This window comes from Poecile atricapillus, chromosome 2 (assembly GCF_030490865.1).
Source record: "Poecile atricapillus isolate bPoeAtr1 chromosome 2, bPoeAtr1.hap1, whole genome shotgun sequence".
NCBI classification, from domain to species: Eukaryota; Metazoa; Chordata; class Aves; order Passeriformes; family Paridae; genus Poecile; species Poecile atricapillus.
The window spans coordinates 65299046-65321412 of NC_081250.1; the positions used below are offsets into that span (position 1 = coordinate 65299046).

The following is a 22367-nucleotide window of genomic DNA, read 5'->3' on the forward strand; positions in this document are numbered from 1 at the left end:
CCAGTTATAACCTTGAGCAAAATTATTTAATCGCAGGATTTAGCAGATTACAGGTTGAGAACACTATATAAACATCAGGCTGGGTTTTCAGGCTAAGCACTTGGAGGCAAGGCAGAGAGATGGCATTGCCTTTCCATTATCTTTCCACCTATCGCCCATGTTGTTAATGGCAGCAAATAATAGCCACAGGGGTTGCTATCATTTCCTCCACCTGGCAACAGTGTCACAGGCTGTTCCTCTGTCAGCAATTGCCAGAGGGAAGTGCTCTCTAGAAAAGCCTCCACCTACTTGGAGATGTCTTTTTGCACACCTCCATACTACATTTACTGGGAAGTAGTGCGAGTAGTCAGCTGCATGTTCAAGACAGCCTTAAAACCTGTTCCTGGAATTTGCCTATTTGTCTGCACAGGGGGCTCCTCTACACAATACCCATTACCTGAAGATTAAGTAGTGAGTGGAAAGGCCCATGACATTATAAATTGTCTGAATCTGCCCCCAAAGAACTTAATTCACATATTTGTTTGTGCTTTTTCATTCTTTTGTTTCTCCCATAATAAAACATCTTCTAGAAAGAAGAGTTTGCAAACTGGCTCTTGTTTGCAAGAAGTTTATTAACACTTTTTTTGTATTTTTGTATCCTTGAAAAAGACTTTTTCACTTTTCAAATTAGATTAGTGGGGGCTATTCTTGTGACTCAGAGTGCAAGCCTCCTGAATCCTTTGCTTGTGGGGAAACTGGGGAAGAGCATGAGACCTTTTCTTCTGTCACCATGCAGACCTTTGAGAGAAATAAAAGCTCTGATCCTTAGTCCATTCCTCTTTTCATTAGGCCATTCTGTATCTTTCATTGTTCTATTTTTTCATGATGGACAAAATTCCAGATTTTATCATCCTGGCCTGTTTTTCAGGACTGTTGTTCACAACTAGGCCACTGAGTAACTCTTTCTGCTCTTTGCTCTTCATCATCAGAGAAGTCCTGGTACTGTTGTTAAATGTTATAATGACCCAGGGGAACTGCCTGACTATTTATTCAGATTAATCTCCTGATTTTTCAGCCAACTAATTGGTTTCTATCCTATTTTCTCTTCTGGATTCTATGCTGACTTTTTTCTGACTGCTCCTATCACCTTCATTTCTTTCACATATTGCTTGTGGAATTAAGTTTGTCTAGCAACAGCCTTGTACTTGCCAAACTGTGCAATTTTTTTTATTTCTTAAAATATTCAGTTTCTTCATGGCTAAGTCCAACCAACCCTTCTGCATTTCCCCTCCCCCCCATCAAACATTGAATCACAGAGATTTTCATGATGGTAATCCCAGTGGAAGGCCTAATAGACAAATTTCCCCAGGAAAAACATTTAAAACATTTGGGGTTACATCACCCAAATCTTCAAGAGCCTGTGTCCACCAGTTCCTCAGTTATGAGACGCTTGATCTCAAGGTGAGCCAATATCAGTTCTTTTCTTTTTTTCCAGAGGGGTTTAAACCCAAAATACTTTGTAGGGTGTCCTAAAGTTCAGGCTGGCTTGGTAAAGTCTCTACCCACAAAAGAGCTTCCAGCAAACTATCATGACAGGAGCACCAAACTTGCAGGAATTATTCCATCTTTGTCTGACAGCAGAAGACAAGGGCAATTGCTCAACTTCAGATGGATGATATATGTCACAAGCAATCCCTGAACACAGGACTACTGTGCTTAGCATGTTATTGTAGGCCTGTAAAGCAGATGTTATTGTGTTTTAGCATTCAGTACATTTTTCCTCAGCTGCTGTTATCAGAAAAAAAGTCCAAGTGCCTAATACCAGTTTGTGCTTTTTAGTGTTCATCACAGTGATACACAGACTTGGTCTAGCTAGTGCTGAGAAAAACCCTGTGGGATGGCACTGTTCACATTGCCACAAGATAAGTAAAATTTACAGACCAACCATACAGAGAGAATATATGTCAGATGAAATTAGAATGTGATCTTTCTGCAGTGTCAACCACACATGCAAGCTGCAGAATCCAGGGAGGGGGCTTTTTGAGCATACTCCCTCTGCATGGCCTACTTTGTAGCTGGTGGCTGCATAGACACCTTTGGAGACTCTGATACTCTGCAGCTTTTGCAAGGAAGATAAAGGAAAGGCTAATTGTGTTCTCTAGTATGCTGTGTACTTGGAAAAGGCTTGAGGCAGTCTGACCCTAAATATTGATGATTCAAGTTAAAATTGTCTCCAGATGACAAGATGCATTCATTTTTTCCCCTATTATCCCCAATACACAAATCTTTTTTTTTTTTTCAAAACTAGATTATCTCCTAAAATCAAAAGCTCTAATTAATTCTACCATTTTATCTGCAACAGGCACTGTTAACATCTCATATCATGCTCCAATAAATTTGCCCACAGAGATTAACAACATCTGAGAGGGGATAGAAAAAGAAAGGAGAAAAGGAGGGAAAGAAAGCTTTTTCAGTTGAAGACCAGGAACTATTCTTCTAATTAGCCCAGGTACACAATGGCATTAGCATGGCTGTACTGCTTCTGGGAGCAAATTAGTGTCTGTGTGGATCTCTGCTGCATCACCTCCAAGCTACAGAGCTGGGCTGGGTCTACCTAACACAGTGCTGCATGTGTCCTACAGGGAAAATCCCACTGTAAAGTAGAGCATCTCTGCTCCTTACCAAAAGCTAAATTAGAGAGAAGCCTTTGCTAAAGAACAGCTGCTGACAAAGGTTGTTCAAATGTGTCAGCACAATAAAAGGCCTTCCTTGCTCAAGAACGTAACGAGACAAGGACCTTGATGTGGGAATACACAAACAAAAACTGTCTTTGTGAGGGAGCCATGTAGGATATCAGATTGTTATAAGTACCAACAACTGCATTGAGTTCAGTCTGTTAATAGAGAACTAGAGGCTGACTCTTTTTGTACAGGGTCAAGTTTTATTCCAAAGAAGTGGTAGGAACCTATTGGAGAGACAGCAAACAGAGGTGAATAAATAGGCATCTGCTGTAAATTCACGTTTGTGCTGCATGTGAAAGAAATGGGAGCTTGCATCACTACTGATTTGTGTTGGACAAAGTGATTTACATAAAAGATGGGACCAGAAATATGAATCAAAACCGTACACTCTTTTTCCTTAAACAATGGCAAAGTTTATATCTAATAATTCAAGTTCTATGTATGTGGTTCCATGCTTTCTGATTCCAACAGGGACTTTGAAATGGAAATGCCAAACTTGGTATGCAGGGCATGATGGATCACCATGTATGCACAGGAATAAAAGGGTTGTCATTGGAAGTAATTTTGCGTTGAATTACACAATGTGTAATCCAATTGAAATCAGCAGAACGGCACAAGGTGTAATGTAGTGTGCAAAACGTGATCCATTGCATGCAATTTTAACAGGGATACCACACCGCTCATCTAAGTAATGTGCTAAAATTGAATTTGTGAAAGGTAGGGGGAGAAGAATTGTGAAGAATGGATTCATTTTATAATTGGGAAAACACTTTTTTCAGAATGTGACTGAATATATCTTTTTAAGGATAATTTATTACACTTGGAAATTGTTTGTTTTGTAATAGTGCTGTCAGATCCTCAAAATTTGGCAAGTTCCCTTGCTGGCATAGAGTGGGACCAGCCAAGCCTGTCAGCCTGGGAGAGCTTAGTATCCATTTTCCCCATTGACATGTGTCACATTAGTTAATACTGTTCCTAAATGAACTCCATCATCATTAGTAAATCTTTTTCTCACCTCTTCAACCAGCAATGTTTCCCCAGGAAAAGTAGCAGGTCTCACACTGGCATCCCTTGGCACAGTGCCCTCTGTTGCCTGCAGGAAAAGAGGGAAAAAGAACTAATTTCCATGCTGTAGTTTTGCTTAAACAGCAGAGAAGGTGATAAGTCTTGCAGGAGTGGCGTGGGGGTTAAAAAGTTGTGGGTGCCATGAGTGGGATGCGGTGTTTTTCAAGGGTCAGGACAGGCACAGCAGGACCTGTGCTGCTCAGGCTCAGGAACAGTCCCTTTGCCAGTGTCCTGTCAAAGCTGACAACTGAGTTTATTCAAGGCTTGCAATATGAACAGAAGACACATTTATCTGATTTTCTCATTATCCTCATACTGAGGATAAGGAGAATGACATGTGATACCTTTAAAACATTTTTTTTTAAAAATTGGGAAGTCTCCTGGTGTTGGTGGTGTTTAACAAGCTGCGTTTTCAAGATAAAATCTACTGTCCAGTCACTGGCTTAATGCTCTTCAGTAGGAAGGTGCCATTAACATGTAATTTTTCATTGAATAGTGCTTGCTATTGGTGACAATTATAAGGTCTGTGCAAAAATGCCTACCACTCTTCCATATATTTGATACTCTGGAATTAAGTTGCATCCCAGGAATCTGATTATAGATCTACATAGAAAATATTTATCTATACATATAATATAGAAAATAATGTTAGATATGTATATCTCAAATGGTCATGAGCTGAGGTAAATGTGACCAATATCCTGGGTCAGCAATAATAATTAAAAACCCAAAATGAAAGTATAGCTTCTGACTAACTCACATTATTTCCTTTTATTTTTCCCCTTAAAAAATGAATATGTAAAGTTAGCACTGTTTTCTGGACTACATAGTAATTTCTAATCACTATATTCTACATGACTGTAGTTTTATGTTTAGCATCTTCTTAACATTTGGATATCAGTAATTCTAGCAACACAAAATTTTGGAGTAAAAGCTCAAATGTTTTTCTCATGAAAGTTTCAGATTTTCCTACATTATTTTCCACTTTTAAATCACTGCCTATATGAAGTAAGAACTTATAAATTCACTGGAAACCCATTTAGTTTTTCACTGTGCAGGAACTCCTATTATTTATGCAGTTTTCATTGATGATTCTTCTTTGCTTCTACATTATGTGAGATTCTTTTTGAGGTGAAAGGCTTCTTTCTCCTCTCTTATTCTTCAATCCTTTTGAATGATTTTTTTAGAGTTCTTTATAGATTTTTTTCAAAGTCCACAGTGGAATCAAAGGCTCAAATAAGGAACTCGTAGATATCAAACTTTATCAATGTAATCAAGGTATTGAATCATGAAAACAGGTGGGAGTGCTAGTCATAAACCCGTCATGACCTGAGGAAGGGTAAGTGAAGTGGTTGAAATGCTGGAAGTGGGACCCTTGCTTTCCCTTCCTTCTAATCCCAAGTCTTGGTTCTTCCTGGTCAAGTTGAAGTGGTCACTTTGAGGATATTCAAGTCTGACCCAGGACTCTGCTTTGGCTCTCACAGAGAAATGGGGAAATATGTTATCACAGTGCCTTCAGTCTGGGCTGCCCAAAAGGCCTTGTCTGCTAAGTAAAATGAAAAGTATCCCCAAGGAAATAAGTCCAGTTCTGTTGAATGGAGAATGTGAGTATTCGCTGTGATGTTCCCTAATAGGAGTTGCAGCTGAAATCAATGCTTTGAGTCAGGTGTGGGAAAGGAGGACTACTCTTTTCCATTCCCAGCTGCATCACTATGTTTCAAAAGCACTTTGGGTCAAAATGCTGTCTCAGGCTGGAATTTCGTCTTTCCAAAATGCCTCTGTCTTATTTTATCTGATGCAAAAGGCTTCTATGAGTTGCCTTAGTAATGCCCAGTAATGTTCTCCCAAGTCATTGGTAGACACGCACTGACCATGCTGCTGTCTGAAAAGGGACTTGTTTACATATGCAAGTTTGTGCAGACCATAATCTGCATACTGTCTTCTAAAGAAAGATGGCTCATGCCAAATTTTTTTTTTACCCTGAAAATCCAGCTTCACTCAGAAAAACAGTAACAGTAATTGTCTATTCAAGCTTTTAGTAGTCAGTCATCTAGCTATTGATAATTCCTTAATTTTTACTGTGATTGGGAGGCACCTAACAAATCCAACAGAGTTTTGTCTATTCTTTCATTAAACTAAAAGCCTAGATCAGTAATACAACATAAATGGAATTGCCTGATATCCAAATTCCGAGCTATACCTTTCATGTGTAATTGATACGGACTACCTGATCTCTCTGTGGAGTAGAGGAAAATGTAGAAAGTCAGCTTAGTCATGCCTTTCCTGTGTGGTATTCTCAGGACATAGATGGCATAATTGACTACAGACGTCTTAGTTTAAAAGCCATCTTTTAAGTTTCATCCAGTCCTAGTAATTCGTGTACAGTCCCATGGGCTACATCCAAGGATTATGCTAATTTTATTAGCAACTCCTCTTACTTTAATTAAACTGTACAAATTCCCATCTGGTCACTGTTGTGCCAACACCCTTCTTTCAATTTTTATTTTAATGTATAGATAATTTGTGGGTTTGCATTTTAGTTCTGATTTCCTGAATTACCCATTGTGTTTTCCACATGAAACAAAACAATCTTGAGCGATGAACTGGTCTTCAAATTGAGCTAATGGGGTTGAGGGAACCTCTGGATCAAAGCAGAGAGCCAAGTTTCTAAAATTGGCCAGGTCTTTTTGGGAGCAGGTTGTCAAAGTAACTTGCTCTATTGAAAGCACCAAGCTATACAGTTCTGTTCAAAATACCTACAAGCAAGCTCTGAATTAACATTTACTGTGTTTATACCACAAAGCAGAGCAATGTGAATTCTTTAGTGGACTGTTAATTTACATGTTATACACTTTTAAATATTTCCAAAAGCAAATGTGAAATTATTAGTAATCTGTTCACATGCTCACAAAATGTTATTAGCAAAATGCCTTGGGCAGTGTGTTATCTTGACTAAAATTGATAATATTGTATGTTAAAACTAAAGCAACTCTCACTGCCCCTGAATAATTTTAGGACCTGCCTAGGGCTCACACCTCCTGGTCACACCACTTCTCAATGTGTGTTGAGCTGAAGGAGAAAAAAAGACCAAGAAACCCACAAACAGCAACATCCCCTGCCCAGAACAGTGACCTCAGGTTTGAGTGATTCAGCTCTTCTGGAAGCCTCAGTAAATGTTTTCTGTGGAGTTCTGCAGTTTAAAATGGCTTATTATCTATAAAATCACTGTGAGGTGGTGATTCTGGTGTTTACCACTTGTTCTGCTTATGTAAGTTTTAAACCGTGTATGTTGCTCTGAAGAAATCAAGCCTGGTGGTTATTTCTCCTTCCGCATAACTCTCTGTCAGCAGCTGCTTGTGGTTCTGACAGAGCCAAAGCCCTGGACAAAAAAATTTCATACTCCTCAAAGTGTTGAGGTTGTTCTTCTTTTTAAAGAGGACCAGAGAGCAAGCTATTTAATGGTATTTGTCAATGAATCTATTTTTTTGAATAATGGTTTCCATGCCTTGCAGACTCAAATATAACATGACACTTCCTTCTAAATGCCAATTATTCTGTCCAGAAGAGTTGCCCAAAAGTCTACTCCTCAAAGTTTCACACCAGACTCACATGGGATATTAAAATTCAATAAAAGCTGTTGTGATAGTAAGATTGTGAAAAAAGCCTGTGCCATAGCTGAATATTTTTTATATGGATGTAAAACACGTTCCAGCAATTTACATTTACAGCTATGAAGTAATTGAGTAAAGAAATGCATCATCATTTTCTTTTTTAGCACGTAGGTGAATTATTTTACCAACATGTGAAGGGGTGTTCATATAACATCATGGTGCTTTGTGCTAGAGAAAAACAATTACAGTGAATAAGGTAGAATGGCTCTGTTATTGCAGTACATAAGACTTTGATTACATACTGCCAAGATTCATACCAGCCTAGTAGTTGTTGACAGATAAAGTAACAAAAATGAAACTCATTTATTTTTTCTTTATTGAGACCTCAAGGTAAAGCAAATTTTCAGTTCTTGTACTTACTACATTGAAGGAACAGAGACTGACAGTCAAAATGTGCAAGTCCAGAAATATAAATTAAACCTAGTTTCATATCGAAGTTTCATTTAGTCTCTGAAAAGGAGCTGCTGCTTGGATTATTTTTGATCCTAAAACAAATACACTGTAGACAACCGTAGTGTATCTTGGATGAATTAACCTCCTCATACATTTAGCTTTTATGTATTTTCCAGGATATACATCTATCTCTATTCAAGCAATTAAAACATTTGTTATGGACTTAATTATTTTTCTTTTTTTTCCCCCGTGTTTAATAACAATTTACAGTGTTTGCAAACCCAGAGAACATGTAGATGGTTTTAATAGGGTTTAGCACTTTTGCTGAAGAAAATATATATTTTGAGGAAAACGTCTGCCTTCCCTCCTTGTGTAAGGAAAATTCTTCTGGCTTTTACCATGAGTTGTTCTGGGCAGCTCGATGCTGTATTATTTTATGATAATTCTAGTAAATTAATTTTTTGTAAATTTGTTTATTTTCTAAAGAGCAGATAAGAGTAGCTATTAAAATAAACAAGTATTAAAATGAGTGGGTTTATTCCATCAGAATCTTGGATTAGCTACCTAGTCCAACTGAACATAATTGCTGTTCAGATTAATGAGGCAGTATCCTGGTATCTCCTCTGTAATTAAACACTTCTCTGGTTCAATACAGTATTAAAGATGCACCAGACGTTGAAAGCTCAGTGGTGAAATTTAAAACTGTTGAAATTGGAGAGGTCAGCTGTGAAATACAAATTCCTTTGCAGTATGGAAAATCCACTTGGACAGTATGTTTCATAAATAATTTGGCTTATATTGGGGATGCTGTATTTTTTTTTTTTTTTTTTAAATCTTATCTTTCTGCCATCTAAATTTGAGAATTTTTTTTCATTAGTTCCTAAGAAAAAGTAACATAAAGTGCACTTGTTTCCAGAATTACCTTTTCTGACCTTTCACAAGACGATAATTGCAGTACCAGTAGGCTTAGAGGACTTGTTAAAAAAATTAAGCTTGTAAAGTAGCAAAAAATGCCCCCTTGCTTGCTGGTGTCAATTTCAAAATTAACATTTTAGTTCATGTGCTTCTAATAATCGCTGACCCTTACTTCATGTGCTTTCCACAGGAAATGAATACAGCAGAAATTACTTTGACCCGTTGATGGGTGAGGAAATAAACCCAAGGCAGTGTGGGATGGAGGTCAGTGAGGAAGGTGAGGCAGAATTAAGTATGTAATTTTGGTGTCAGAATATTCTTTTCCATTCATGAAAATGAGGTGTCAGAGATCACATATGCAGTTCTATTTAAATATTGAGGTTTACAATTTAAATTCTAAGCCTTAACTGCTCTGCACACGGTGGGCAGTATACACAGACTTTGATCAAGGACAGTGAGTTAATGGGCAGGTAAAAATGAGGCTGTTCTGTATTCACTCTGCTACTGGAGCAAAACGAAGCACGCTCTGAGAGCATTGTCTACACCATATTCCTTTTAATTAATGAAGTTATTCCAGAGCTGAGTGTGAAGCTGTAGCTTTTTCACAATCCTGCTCCCAAAGTCCTCCTTGGAGAGCAATTTTATTACGGAGTTGAATGTGTGTTTGCCTAAGAGGAGGAAACCCCAGAATGAATAAAAGTGCATGAGGAAGTTTTTTTGGTTTTCTTTTTTGCCAGTTTAGCCGAGATGTTTTGCTTTGCTCTCTGTGGGCGATAGCAACCGCTGGGAGGGTGTGACTCTGCAGAGCTGGAAGAACAGAAGTTATGCATAGGTATGAGAGAGATTAACCAGGAGGTATTGTCTAGCAGAGGAAATTCTCCTCTGCTGTCATGGCTTTTAGATAAAAAAGGGTGGGAACGGGCCTGCCTGAATTTGCATGGACTTAAGTAAGAGCATCATCATGGTAATGAAGTGCTTAGCTATGCACTGGGTGCTTTGGCCTGGCTCCTGTTGTTAAGCACTAACGAGCAGGTAGCACGCGAGAGCCAGCTCTCCTGTGTTACCTTGCTAGCCTCTTGCTTTCCTAAAGCCTGTGCTCATCCAGAGACTCTCCAGATGCACAGATGTATTCAGATCTAAAAAAAGTTATCTGTCGTAAAGGGTCTCAAAGTTGTTCACTTCTGAAAGTCACGAGAAACTTTGAGCACATATTGAGGTTTTAAACTTTTGAGACAAAAAACTTATGTGACTGAAAAAAAACAATCTCTATTGCATATAACCGACTTGAATTACTGTTTTCTGGTGAAGAAAAAACCCAAGGTTGATCAAGCTTGAATTACATCTAATCCAAATAACTTCCCCATTCATTCTGTAGGATAGCAGTGTAATAATACCTGAGAAGTCAACTTCTGGCTCAGAGTTTTTAGAGGAAAGATTTTTTTCCTGTTGGTCCTGCCTTGGTTCATCTTATGAAAGGGTTTATGAGTCATGATCTGCTTCATAACCAGAGAATGAAAAGCAGATTAGATTTATGTATCTGTGCATGTATGCCTGAAATCGTGTATGGACAGAGTGGTGACATAAGGGATATACGGAAATACAGTTCTCATTGGGCGGAAGCATTTTCTTGACTGTTGAAGAGGCTGAGTGATAAACTTAACCATAAATTCTGATTTTGTATTGTGTGGTGGGGGTTTTTATATATTTATTTATTAATTTCAGTATTTGGAACAGGCTCTTAGTCCATTGACTGCCAGGGTTTGGTGTCAATGCCAGGTGGTTTTAGTCAATTGCATGTCATGCTAAGCCTGACATCCATGTGTGAAAAGCTGTCTTTTGGTGTTCCTCCTTTTTCTCCCTGGCAAAAATGTTACTTAAAGGTTGGGATAACACTTGCTTATTAAAAGTAATATATCTGCAGTACCAGCCTCAGGTTGGCTGTGTGGACGTCTGTTGAGCAGTTATAATGCTATATTTACCAATACCTCTGCCAACAGCAAAACGATTACCTTGCAGGTATTCAAAAGGTGCCTGGATATGGTCCTGGGCAACTTGGCTCTGTTTGGGCAAGGGGAGATGGGCTAGATGGATTCTGGAGGTGTCTTCCTACCTTAAGCAGTCTGATTTGTCAATACTTACAAATCAGGCTCACTATCTGGCTTCTTTTTCCTTGCAGAAGTATTAAATTAGTGCAATTACATTTGTATGTAGTGGATGGATTTAAAAAAGACCACTTGAACTAAAGCTTGGTCATCCCCTGATTGGAAACCATTCTGGTTTACCTCTTCTTTCTGGCTAGCAGCTTGTCATGAGCAAGAGTAAAACCAGAAAAACACAAACAAATTAGGTCACACTTTCAAGTTACACTCTTCTTAGAATTTTAAAAAGCCAGCTCAATGCCCAAAGAGAATATCTGGTGAAAAGCAAATCTTCAGCCATTAACTATTCTTTAATGGGTTATTCTGTGAAAATGAAGATATTGGCAATTATCTTTTCTATATTTGATAAATTAGATTAGTTCTGGAAATTTGTATGAGTTCATAGTGCCCTGAGAACAAACAACGTCCCACTATGGATTTTCTTGTGCCTCTTGCCAAGGGAACATTTCAACATTGCAGGCTAAAAGAAATGTAAGATTTTATACTTTCAGAGGAAGTTTGCAGAAGCCACTACCTTCTTTGAAAGATCAGTGTAACTTGGCTCTGAAATTTCCTGATTAAAAAAAGCATATTCTTTGAGATTCTATTGAGCACTTGAAAAGAGCTACCCAAGCTTGCATGTAGCTGTACTTCAATCCACCTGCCTTGCATGCATTTCTTTGGTCTTCTGTCTTTCTGTCTTCACTGGCAACTTAGAGAAGTCTGGGTCTGGGAGATCTGTAGAGAAAATGGTCCCAATTGCTCATTTCTCCCTTGAATATAGAAACTTTAAGTAAATTTTTTTTTTTTTTTAGGTCTCATGGAAAAAGGTAAGCCTCATGCATATCCTTTGCTGCTTTTTAAAATCTGCAGATATTACTGAAAATTTGAATGACTAACCAGCCAAAAATTCAAAGTTCATAGAGTTTTGCAATGACTACTCATATTTGATATTGCTTTAGTATTATTGTCAGCAAGGTAAAATTTCTAATGAAGATCCAAAATCACATTAGAATAAATTGGGTATTTTGATTTTTATTAAGAGCCAAATAGAATTCATCTGGCAATTTAAATATAAACAGTCATTTCAGCTACTCTATAAGTAAAATTTATAAATCAGTTTCAGTCCAGGTCAACATGTAATATTGCTCACCATTTAAAAGTATATGACTATATATTTTATTTTGAATTGTCTTTCATCAAAAAAGTGACTGTAATTTTATTCTGAGCAATGAAACTAGCACTGTGAAAACTATCTTCAAGTGTCAAAGGACTTCCTAACTTTTGTATTTTTATATCTTTACTTTTAATTTAAAATAATATTCCCTGAAATACTACTGGAAGAAACTGTAGTTGTTTCACTGTTGTTTTTTCAAGATCCTGTGAAATTTGATGAGCAAATCCTGTACTCTAAACTGATGAAGCTTCTAGATGAAGAAAACAAGATGCTGGACTTCCAAGGTAAATAGCAAAGTCAATTGCATAAAGAAAAATAAAACTCTTTTGAGTCTGCATGGGGGGACAAAAGAGGGTAATCCATCCCCTTGAACTCAGAAGTCAAAGGGATGATGGTTTTAATGCAATTCTGTAAGGTCTTTTTCTCCAAATGTTTTTGTTTTGTGTCATGTTTATGTGGTTTTAACTGTAACTTAAGTGGCATGCTTTCTCTAGATTGCTTCACTGCATGTTGAATTCCACACTTAGGAAGGAAGACTGGAAATATCATTGCTTATGTGCTCAGATCTAGAAATCAAAATCCTTATTTAAGCTGCTAAATACAAATGCAAAATTTGTCTGATGCATGGGTCACGTGACACTGTTTCAGGTTATCTATACAAGGATTTACACCAACAGATGAGTAAGAAAGTGTTTTCTGTGCCTTTGTTAGAAAATACAAGTTGATGTTCCATCTACAGTAAGAACGAAGTATATGAGAAAAGATTTCTTTACCTCAAGCAAAGAGCCTTACTTTGGTTTCACTTATTTTTACAGACATTACTTAAAATCTGGTTGATTCATGAGACCTTTACCATCACAGCCTTTACACAAGCCCCATGTCTTCTGCTCTGCTCTGGTTCATCCTAGGAGAAGTAAAGTTTGTACAAGCCCAGCTCAGAGCTGCCCTTGTATTTTTTGCCTATCCACCCTCTCCTTTTTCAGCAGATGTCTTTTGTGCAGAATTGTTTTGTGTCCTTTGTATCTGTATGAGGCTTCCTGCTGTATTTCAGCAATACATGGGCCTGCTCTGTCAGAGAGAGCAGGTGTTTGCCTATGACACTGGGGCTCCAGGAGCTGCAACTTGTTTTTTGACTATTTAGTTTATAAGCAACTTTGCTCTAGAAGAGGCAAATGTTTTCTTTTGCAAAATCTCTTGAACTGGCACTGGTCATGTCAGTTACATCTTGAAACCCATTTCATCTCATTTTTAATGCAAGGGGGGGAAAAGTACAACCATCACAAAGTAGATGGTTGTACAACAACAAATATTTTAAGCAAAAGCCTTTAACAAGTTATTAGCAAGATCTCAATTTTTCCATGTTAATGTCAATCCTGGGGCAAGCAAGTGCATTGGCATGTGTGTCTCATGCTTCATGTGCACATCAGAGCGCCCTGTGTAGGAGTGAGGGCAGCAAATGGGGGATGCACTGCAGGCCACTGCCATCCTGTGTCCCAAGCTGTGCTTTTTGAAAGTGCCACGGTGGGTATCAGAGCTAGTCCTGTGGGTGAAGCTGCACACCGTTCTAGCTGAATTTATTACTTTTCTTTGCTTGGATGAAGCAAATTCAGAAAAGAGAGATTTTCCTGGGGAGGTGAAGCTTGTACAGTTTCCACCCCTGTGCATGTATCAGGGTGTATTTATTTCTGCCTGTGTTTTTCTCTCTCAGTATTTGAACTAGTTGGTCACTTCCAACCCTTTTTTTTTGTTTAACAGGGAGCAAGTCTCACAGGTATGACTTCCTTACCAGTTTTATGGAGGTGGGCAGTTGAGCAGAGCAGACAAGCATTATTAATGTCTCCACCGAGGGAAAAGCTAATATGGGAGTTTGACCCTTATTAGGCATCAGAAAAACCATAGGAAACTAGGATTCATTTGGTTCCACTCTTACAGAACTGCTTCGTTTCTTCATTTGGCCACTGAGCTGAAAAATCACATAGTCATACAGTCCTAATTAATAGATGATCTCCAAAGGAATGGAAAGAACATGGCTCAGGATTTATATAATTGTATATTTAAAGCATTTTGTCACTGAGTAACCTGTTGGTCACTCTTGTGGTATGTGTTATTTCATATTATAAGACAACTTAAAAGGCACTATGGGTTGTTTATTTTTAAAGATATAGACTACATATTTTTACCTTGCATTTTTGTCAATATAAGACTGTGATGCATGAATATTTTAAATGATGATATGTGAGCGCCATAAAAAGTAATTTATGTAATATTGTTCTTTGGCAAGAACCAAACAATTCAAGTGCCAAGTTTTGCAGAATTTTAGTTGTCTGAAACTGGTGCATGAGCCTTCAGCACTGAACTTTTTTAGATACAATTTGTACACAGTTTTCTAGACCAGGTAGCCAAAATTATTTTTCCTTACGGAGTTTGTTGCAGCTTTATGCATCAAATCCATCCTGAGGTGTAGTCTGCTGCAGAATATACCCTTTAAATTACAGTCTCAGTATATAAACTGCTGCTATCTGATGATGGAAAAGTACAGAAGTAAATGAAGTCACAAGCAGCCAAACTAATACCAGAGAGAATGTTTTAATTACAGCCCAGCATCTGCAAATAGAGCCTGTGCTGAAGTAATTTAAGCTACAAGGAAAGCATGACTCTCAGGGTTAGGTACATCCAAAGCAATGAAAACTTTTGATGCCCATGCTAGCAATTTCAAGCAGCGAGATTTTAATTAGTTTATCAATCCATTAATGAATTTTCAGCCATTTTATCGTCTGTGTACAAAGTAGTAGAAATTTTAATGCTGGCTACGTTTGTACAGTGAGGATTTATTTGCTTTTCTTTTGGTCAAGTATTGCTCTGGGGCACCACCTCAATCCTCCAACCTGTGGATCAGCTCAAGCAAGGACCAACCTGATGCTGACCAAGTTTGAGAAGTTTCTTTGCAAAGCCACTGCAGCAGGAATAGATCAGCTGAACTAACCCTGTTCTCTCCTTGTTTCCAATGAGGCAAATGAACAACCGTGCTTAAATGAGAATATGTATCTTTTAATAAAATATTTTTCAAATCTAAGTTGCAATTTATCACTCTGTTTTTCACAGCTGCTTCCCTTGAAAAGGCTTTTGAAAATGCTCTCCTCCTTTGCTGTTCTTTGACAAAACTTGTGCTAGTGAGTCCGATGTCTTCCACCAAAACTGAGTTCGCTTGATATGATTCCTCACAAAAATATGAAATGCAAAAAAAAAAAAGTATATTTTGATGAATTGGTTCATGTTTATCTTTTTGAAATAAATGGTTTTATTCCCTTTTTGACTATTGCTCTACCCTGAGACAGGAATCTACTGACTTCCCAGGATGTAAACTTGCAGTGCTCCTGTGAAAGCAGTAAAACAGCTGATTTATACAAGCTGAGCATATGGCCCGTTGTGTACAACACAGCATCAAGGGGAACAAGCAATGCTCCATCTTGTGCTTTTGGCAATGTTTCTTTTTCCTGTGCTTCCTGGGGTTTCTCTCTCCTAGCCAAACCCTTAATGTTACAGTAAATTTAAATGTAAATATTGTTTTGTTTTTGCAGTTAATAGTTGTAGGTCAAATCACTTTTCATTAGGTTTGTAAAGTGCTACATGAAGAGATGTGTACCCTAAGGTAATGGTTTGAGTTGTTTATATCTACTGTACATTTCCCCCAACATGATTTTGAATCGTATCCTGTTGCAATTAGAAAACCCACCCTACTTCCTGTGTGTTGGTGGCACTGAGGTGATTTAAGTTCTCGGGAGGCTCAACAATTAAAGTCATTAAACAATGAGGAGTGAGCAAAACTGGAAATGTTAATAGCCTTAGTTTTATCTTTCCTTTTCTGGTCTTCATTAGGGAATGAAAGACTTCAAAGGAGAGTGAGGAAAAAAACCTCTTTTTTAACTGCTTTCATGTCATAGGATGGACAAAGAGAAGCAAATAAATGGATATGGCATTTTCTTTAAGAGACAGGCACAGAGAACTATAAAAGCTTACACACAGAAATATGAAGTAAGACAGATAGATGTGGGCAATCTGATATCCGTTATCTTTTAGTGATGCTAATGTGAAAACATGAGCAAAAATAGTTGTCATTATTTATGATTCAAACTAGTACTAGTACTGTAGCAGATATCAATGAGAAGATCTATTTTTAACATAGCATGATCAATTAAACTGAAAAAAAAGGCAATTTCTTTTTAAGGCTGACTTTATGAATGATTTTTATTTGTGTGATGCATGTACCCTTGGTTCTGCATATGTCTCTGCAGTGAAATCAGGGGAATGGTGTGGGTGAGAGCAGAACTGGACCAAATTAATTAGGCAGAAGCTACACACGTACACCCAGGGAAAGGAATCCAATCATTTAGGGTGAGTTGAAAGGAAGATGAAATGCTTGATGTGGCTTCACCTAAAACTCCCATTCAATTGCAGTTATTACTTCTCTTCCTCAGGACGGAATGCCAAAGTTGTTCCAAATCCCTCTCCCTTTAAGATTAACAGGCGAGCAAAGTGCCAGTGCAAATGTAGACCATACCTTTTAAAATGTACCTAAGGAACAAGCTGCACATGCTAAATTTGTACCTGAATTCAGATGTTGCACTTGAGGACAGTTTTCCTGGTACTGGTGCTTGGCACCTGTCAGTTGTGTTACTGGAGCTGTTTCATACTTAAAATGTTGGTGGGCCAAGCATATTAACTGAGAAGGTAGCACACATTGAATGAACTCCCATTTGCTGAGAGATAATCTGCCACTTTTGTTTCAAGCAGGCCGTGTCGTCAGTGAAGATTTTCCGGACGCTGTAATGCCTGTCAGCTCCAGTAAGGCATGTGACCTTCACAGGGAGCTTGAAGATGAAGAGATTCCTTCATATATCGAACAGTTTGAGAGAGATGTTCAGGATGACATAATTCTGCTTGGCAGCTTTTCCCTGGAACAGGTCAGAGTTAAGAACTATAAGACAATTTTATCACTTGCTTCATAACATGATGCTGGCTTGTTAACCTTGTACACCCCAATTCTATTTCTCTGCCTGGCGACACGTATATTGAAAGGAAAGGATAACCATTGTCGTTGGCATGCTTTATGTGACTGGCACTTTGCTAAGCTAACAGCAGGACCTTTATCTTTGTCTCCATTTCAATGTGAATAAAAATAGATTGCTTTCATGGCTTCTTTCCTAAATAGTGGAGGATCTCTGACTGCTATGTAGTAATATTGCAATTGAGTTTCAATCAAGAGACTAAGTCTAAGACATCTCTCTCTGCCACATTTAACAGAGGCTTATTCATCAGTGAGCAAGTACGGATTGGAGCCCAGGGAGGATTTATGTAGCAATGTTCATTGTACAGAGGATAAGATTATTTCCCCATTATAAATCTGTTATGTTTGTCAGGGTGGCAAAGCTTTCTAAGGTTTTTTTTTTTTTGTCATTTATAGCATAAAGGGACAGGTTCTGGTTCATGTTGACAAAGGCACAAGTTTGCAGGGCTGAAATTATACTAGTGGGCACCTAATGACCATTTGTCCCTTTGAAAAATCTCATACTAAGACTAGAGGACAGGAAGAGAGATTAATTGATGAATCTATCATTTTTAATTAGCAACATGAGAACAGCGCACTGGCTCTGATGGGCTTAAAATAGGTTATCCAGTGACTGATGGTGATCTAAGCTTTCTTTTATTTTCAGGGGAAGTTTTTAGATTTTTTTTTTTTTTTCCACTGCAGGACTAAACCTTATCATTCCCTTCTGCATGATGGTGAGGGACACAATTCTCCTCCTTACTGCTTTCCTCTAAATTCTGTAGCTATATTTCATTCCTTGTGACTTTTTTATAGCAGTATGCATCATGCATGGAAGGTGGTATGGGTAATACTGTTCAAAGAATGTGAAATGGAAAGGAACTGTGAGGGAAAAGGACTGAAATGGTACTAAGAACCTCATCTGCCTCAAGGGACTGACAGAGAATGAACCTGGGAATAGGTGAACAGAAAGTGTTGCACCTTTCCAGAAGGTTATAATGTGTTGAGAGCTTGCACTTTAACTATGCTTGGGCTATTCAGATGCCCCCAAAACTTCATGAGGCTCTGTGACACCTGAAGGAACACAATAAATGTGTCAAAACTTTTTTTAACCTCCCTCTAAACATGGTCATGTGGCAGATCATCTAACTTGGAATCTTTTTGGAGGTGTTCAGCAGAGTTTGTTTCCTAGACACAATCTATCTGGTCACCCCAAAACTACATTCTGATTTTTAATTGTCAACTACATATGTGAATTTACACGTAATACAATACAATAGTGCTTTTCTTCCTTATATTAGTTCAAAAGAAAGGAAATCCTCATTTAATGTGATTGATTGATTGATTGATTGATTGAGCTGGTCTACCATGAGTTTTCAGAGAGGGTCTCATTCTTTGCTTTGCAACAAAGAGGTCTTAAGTGCCTGTGGCACACATCTCTAACTTCAGCTTTTGTGCCTTGCTAAGGAGTTTACTCCCAGTGACACGGTATTAGCTGCCACATCTGCATTCTGCAATACAGACAGTAATAAGAGGATCCCTTTAAAATCTGTATTGTCTTCTAAACCAGTGATCTGTACATCCATTCCTTCCTTGAAAGCCTAGAGAAATGGTGTATTCAGTCCCTTTGAACAGAAAATGGAAGAGCTGACATTGGAAGTAGATGCTACAAACATCATGTATTGGGATTGTGTGGACAGGTTTTGGTAGTGGTGGGGGTGGCTACAGGGGTGGCTTCTGTGAGAAGCTGCCAGAAGCTTCCCTCATGTCTAGCAGCCCCGTTCCCTGGTGGCCTCAAGATGGACCAAACACTGGTCAAGGCTGGGCCAATAAGAAATAGTGATAACATAAGTGCTGTGATAACATATTAAAAAAAAAAAAAAAACCAAAAAAACAAGCTATTGAACAGTTGTAATTTTGGCCAGAGAAAAGCAGAGTGAAATTATGTGAGAGGAACAGCCCTGCAGACACCAGCCAAGGTCAGTGGAGAAGGAGGGGAAGGAGGTATTCCCAATGGCAGAGCAGAGGATCCCCTGCAGCCTGTGGCGCAGACCATGGTGAAGCAGCTGTGCCACTGCAGCCCATGAGAGATCCATGGGGATGCAGAGATCCACCTGCAGCCTGTGGAGGAGACCCACACCAGAGGATGGGTGCCTGAGAGGAGACTGTGATCCTGTGGGAGGCCCATTCTGGGACATGGTCCTGGTGGGACCTGCAGATCCATGGAGAGGATCATATGCTGGAGCAGGTTTCCTGGTAGGATTCACACTGGAGCAGCTAGTCCTTGAAGGACCATATTGTGTGAAAGAGTGACACTGGAGCAGTTTGAGGAGAGCTGTTGCCATGGGATGGACTTCTGCTGATGAAGTTCATAGAGAACTGTCTCCCATGGGAGGCACCCCAAGCTGGAGCAGGGGAAGGACTCCCCTCCCTGAGCAGTGGCAGGAACAACCTGTGATGGTCTGAGAGTAACCTCCATTCCCAGTTTCCCTGGGCTGGTGTGGAGGGGAGATAGAGCTAGGAAGGAGGGAGAGCTGGAAGGAAGGTGTTTTTAAGGCCTTATTTTATTTCTCATTATCCTGCCCTGATTTTGTTAGTAATAAATTCAATTCAATAAATTCTAGCTGGTTTTTAGTGAGCAATCTCTCCCAGTCCTTATCTCAACCCATGAACCCTCTATTACATTTCCCTCCCTTTTCTATCTGCAAAGGGGAGTGAGAGAGGGCTTTGGTGGGAACCTGGCATCCAGCCATGGTCAACCCACTACAGTCATATTGCTATTCAAAGACATCTAGCAATAATGTGAGCATGCTAATTCTTGTTTAATTAACCTTCTTTATTCTTTAATGGACATCTTTACTCTTTGATCCATGGGTATACCCCTGCAGCATTGCAGTGTTGATGCTTTTCCACAACAGCTACAGGTTCATTGTTAGACTGCTGCCATGGTCCTTAGAATCTGTTGCTGCTGACCTTGGGATGCTTCCAGCTGTTGTTGCTTGAACGTATGTTTATTGGTTTGTAAAAGTCTTTAATTTTGTGCATGGTATTTACTTCTTATTCAGTAGAAAAAACCCTTCCCTTCTCTCTGCAGGTTTAGTGAGTAGCAGATGTACTTTAGCCAGCATAATTTATGATTAGTTAATTTAATCTGCCATAATGACATAAAGTGAGCCTGAAACAACCTTCTATCAATTTTGCCATTAAAGGTAGCATAATATTTTCAGATGTCTACAAAACGGAGTAATTAACCCTTGGGCTGAGTAAAGGAGTCTAACAGACATCTCCCTCACATTCCTTTGTTTTGATAAAATGAAAAAAAACCATGGGAGCCCAAGGGTTAAAAATACCAAGTGAGAGTTTACAGTATGTGAGACTGGTTTTATAAGAGAGGTTCAGAAACACACTTGAGTCGCTGCTGTTTCTTTTTAGGCTGCCAAAAATTCTCTCCAATGAGGCACCTGATTTACGCTGGAGCGTTGCTGGAAGCGTTGGCGTGGAGAGGATAGCTATGTATCAACTATCTATCCCATAGTTGTTTTTCCTTGCCTTGTAGCATTACAAAAATGGGTGGCTTTTGTTTAAACAGCGGCTCAGTGCGTGAGATGACCGTGATTCAAAGCTTTTGAAAGGGCAGATGTATTTTTCAAAGAAATATTTTTTGGGAAAGGGTTTATGTTAGATTTTAGCTCTGGAATTTTAAACTGTATTGTTTCTTACTTCATGTCCTGTTTTGTAAATGCAAAAACTGAGAGCTGAGGTTGGCAAGAAATGCACAAAGGGAGATCTGGTAGACTCTTGTAAAGAAAGCATTAAGCAGATGTCAATGTTCTGTTAACAAATACATTAAAGAATATTAAATTTGGAAAGCAGTGCTGTTTTGTGTGACCTGCCATGTAGACACAAGGATTTCAAAGGCCTGAATTACATTTGCTTTTAATAAAGAAAAATAAACTCTGTTGCAAGAAAATCAAGACTTGGGACTGTGTTGTGGTAGAAACTGAGGAGGTGCAACCAAGGCTGGATATTCAGAGCACCACAGAAAACCATTTGTCATGAGACAATGCAGGGGCACATGCTTATGGGTGGAACTTGATCTTACAGGGCAGAGAAATATGCAAGGAAATACCTGAAATAATGCTGACTTACCGTGTTTGCTTAAAGATGGGGTGCTCTCAAAACATGGCAGACTGCTGAAGATGGAGGAAACAGTGGTGATTGGAGTGAGATTGAACTTGATGGGCTTTTGGCAACATAATCTTGCTATATTCTAAATTAAATTCCATGGAAAACCACCAGCTCTAGAGTTCTTATCTGTTTCTGAACAGAGACAATAAAAGTGACTACTCAGTTTTATGTAGGTTCTCTCAGAAAAAATAATAATGGGGTGACTGAGAGGATCAGTACTGCCCCACAAGCCAAGAACACCTTTCCTGTTTGCCCACCCTCCTCCTGCAATTTGGTTAGTATTCTTTACCAGGGGTAATTTGTTCACAGCCTCCATCTCTCTCTACCAGTTTCAGCTGCTACATTTACCCCTCTCTGCAGGGCATGGCACCTTGCAGGACTTCACCATCATCATCACTATATAATCAGTTTTGATCCATGACCTCAATGTGAATTACTTGAGAGCCTTTGAACATAAAGTGCAAGTTTTGCTCTTCAGTCCCAGCAGCTGAGTTATAGTAGTAAGAAATGAGCTATTTGTTGCAGGTGGATAGTAATAAAATGTTGTCTTTCATCAAAAGATTTACCTTTTGGTTAAACAAAGGTTAATGCCTCAGGGTATTAGATCTAATACTCTTACAGGGTCATTATCATCGCTGCTCTGACTCCTTGACAAGTCACAGAGATCAATTTATGTGATGATGGAGAAATCAGTTTTCCTTTCATTAATAGTGGATAGAACATAGGTAAAACTTGGTGCTATGTAATATGGTAAATTTACTCTCCAGTCATGAATTTAACCAGTGGAATCAGACCTCAGTGATGTAAAACACCAATGCACATTTGCTTGCATGTTCTACCCCATTGGATAGTACTGTCATATAGACATATCACAGAATGGTTTGGGTTGGGAGGGACCTGAATGGTTATATCAGGTTTATATCCTGATGGTACCTGCAGACTGCCCCTCAGCAACGCTTGGGCGTACTAAGCATTGTACAGCCCATTCTGAGTATAACCCTTGTGGAATGTACACACCTAAGAGCAATGCAGAGTTGAAGGTGACTTTTCCTCAGC

General features: G+C 38.8%; 1 protein-coding gene across 1 annotated transcript in view; it reads left to right on the forward strand.

The window, feature by feature from the left end:
* The window catches only part of LOC131575522 (uncharacterized), a 159514-nt gene that overhangs the window by 9291 nt on the left and 127856 nt on the right, over positions 1–22367 (forward strand). The window contains exons 4-6 of the mRNA XM_058831109.1: positions 8955–9041; positions 12280–12363; positions 16871–17040. Coding sequence (XP_058687092.1) covers positions 8955–9041; positions 12280–12363; positions 16871–17040 — 341 coding nt within the window. The remainder of the gene's footprint in view (positions 1–8954; positions 9042–12279; positions 12364–16870; positions 17041–22367) is intronic.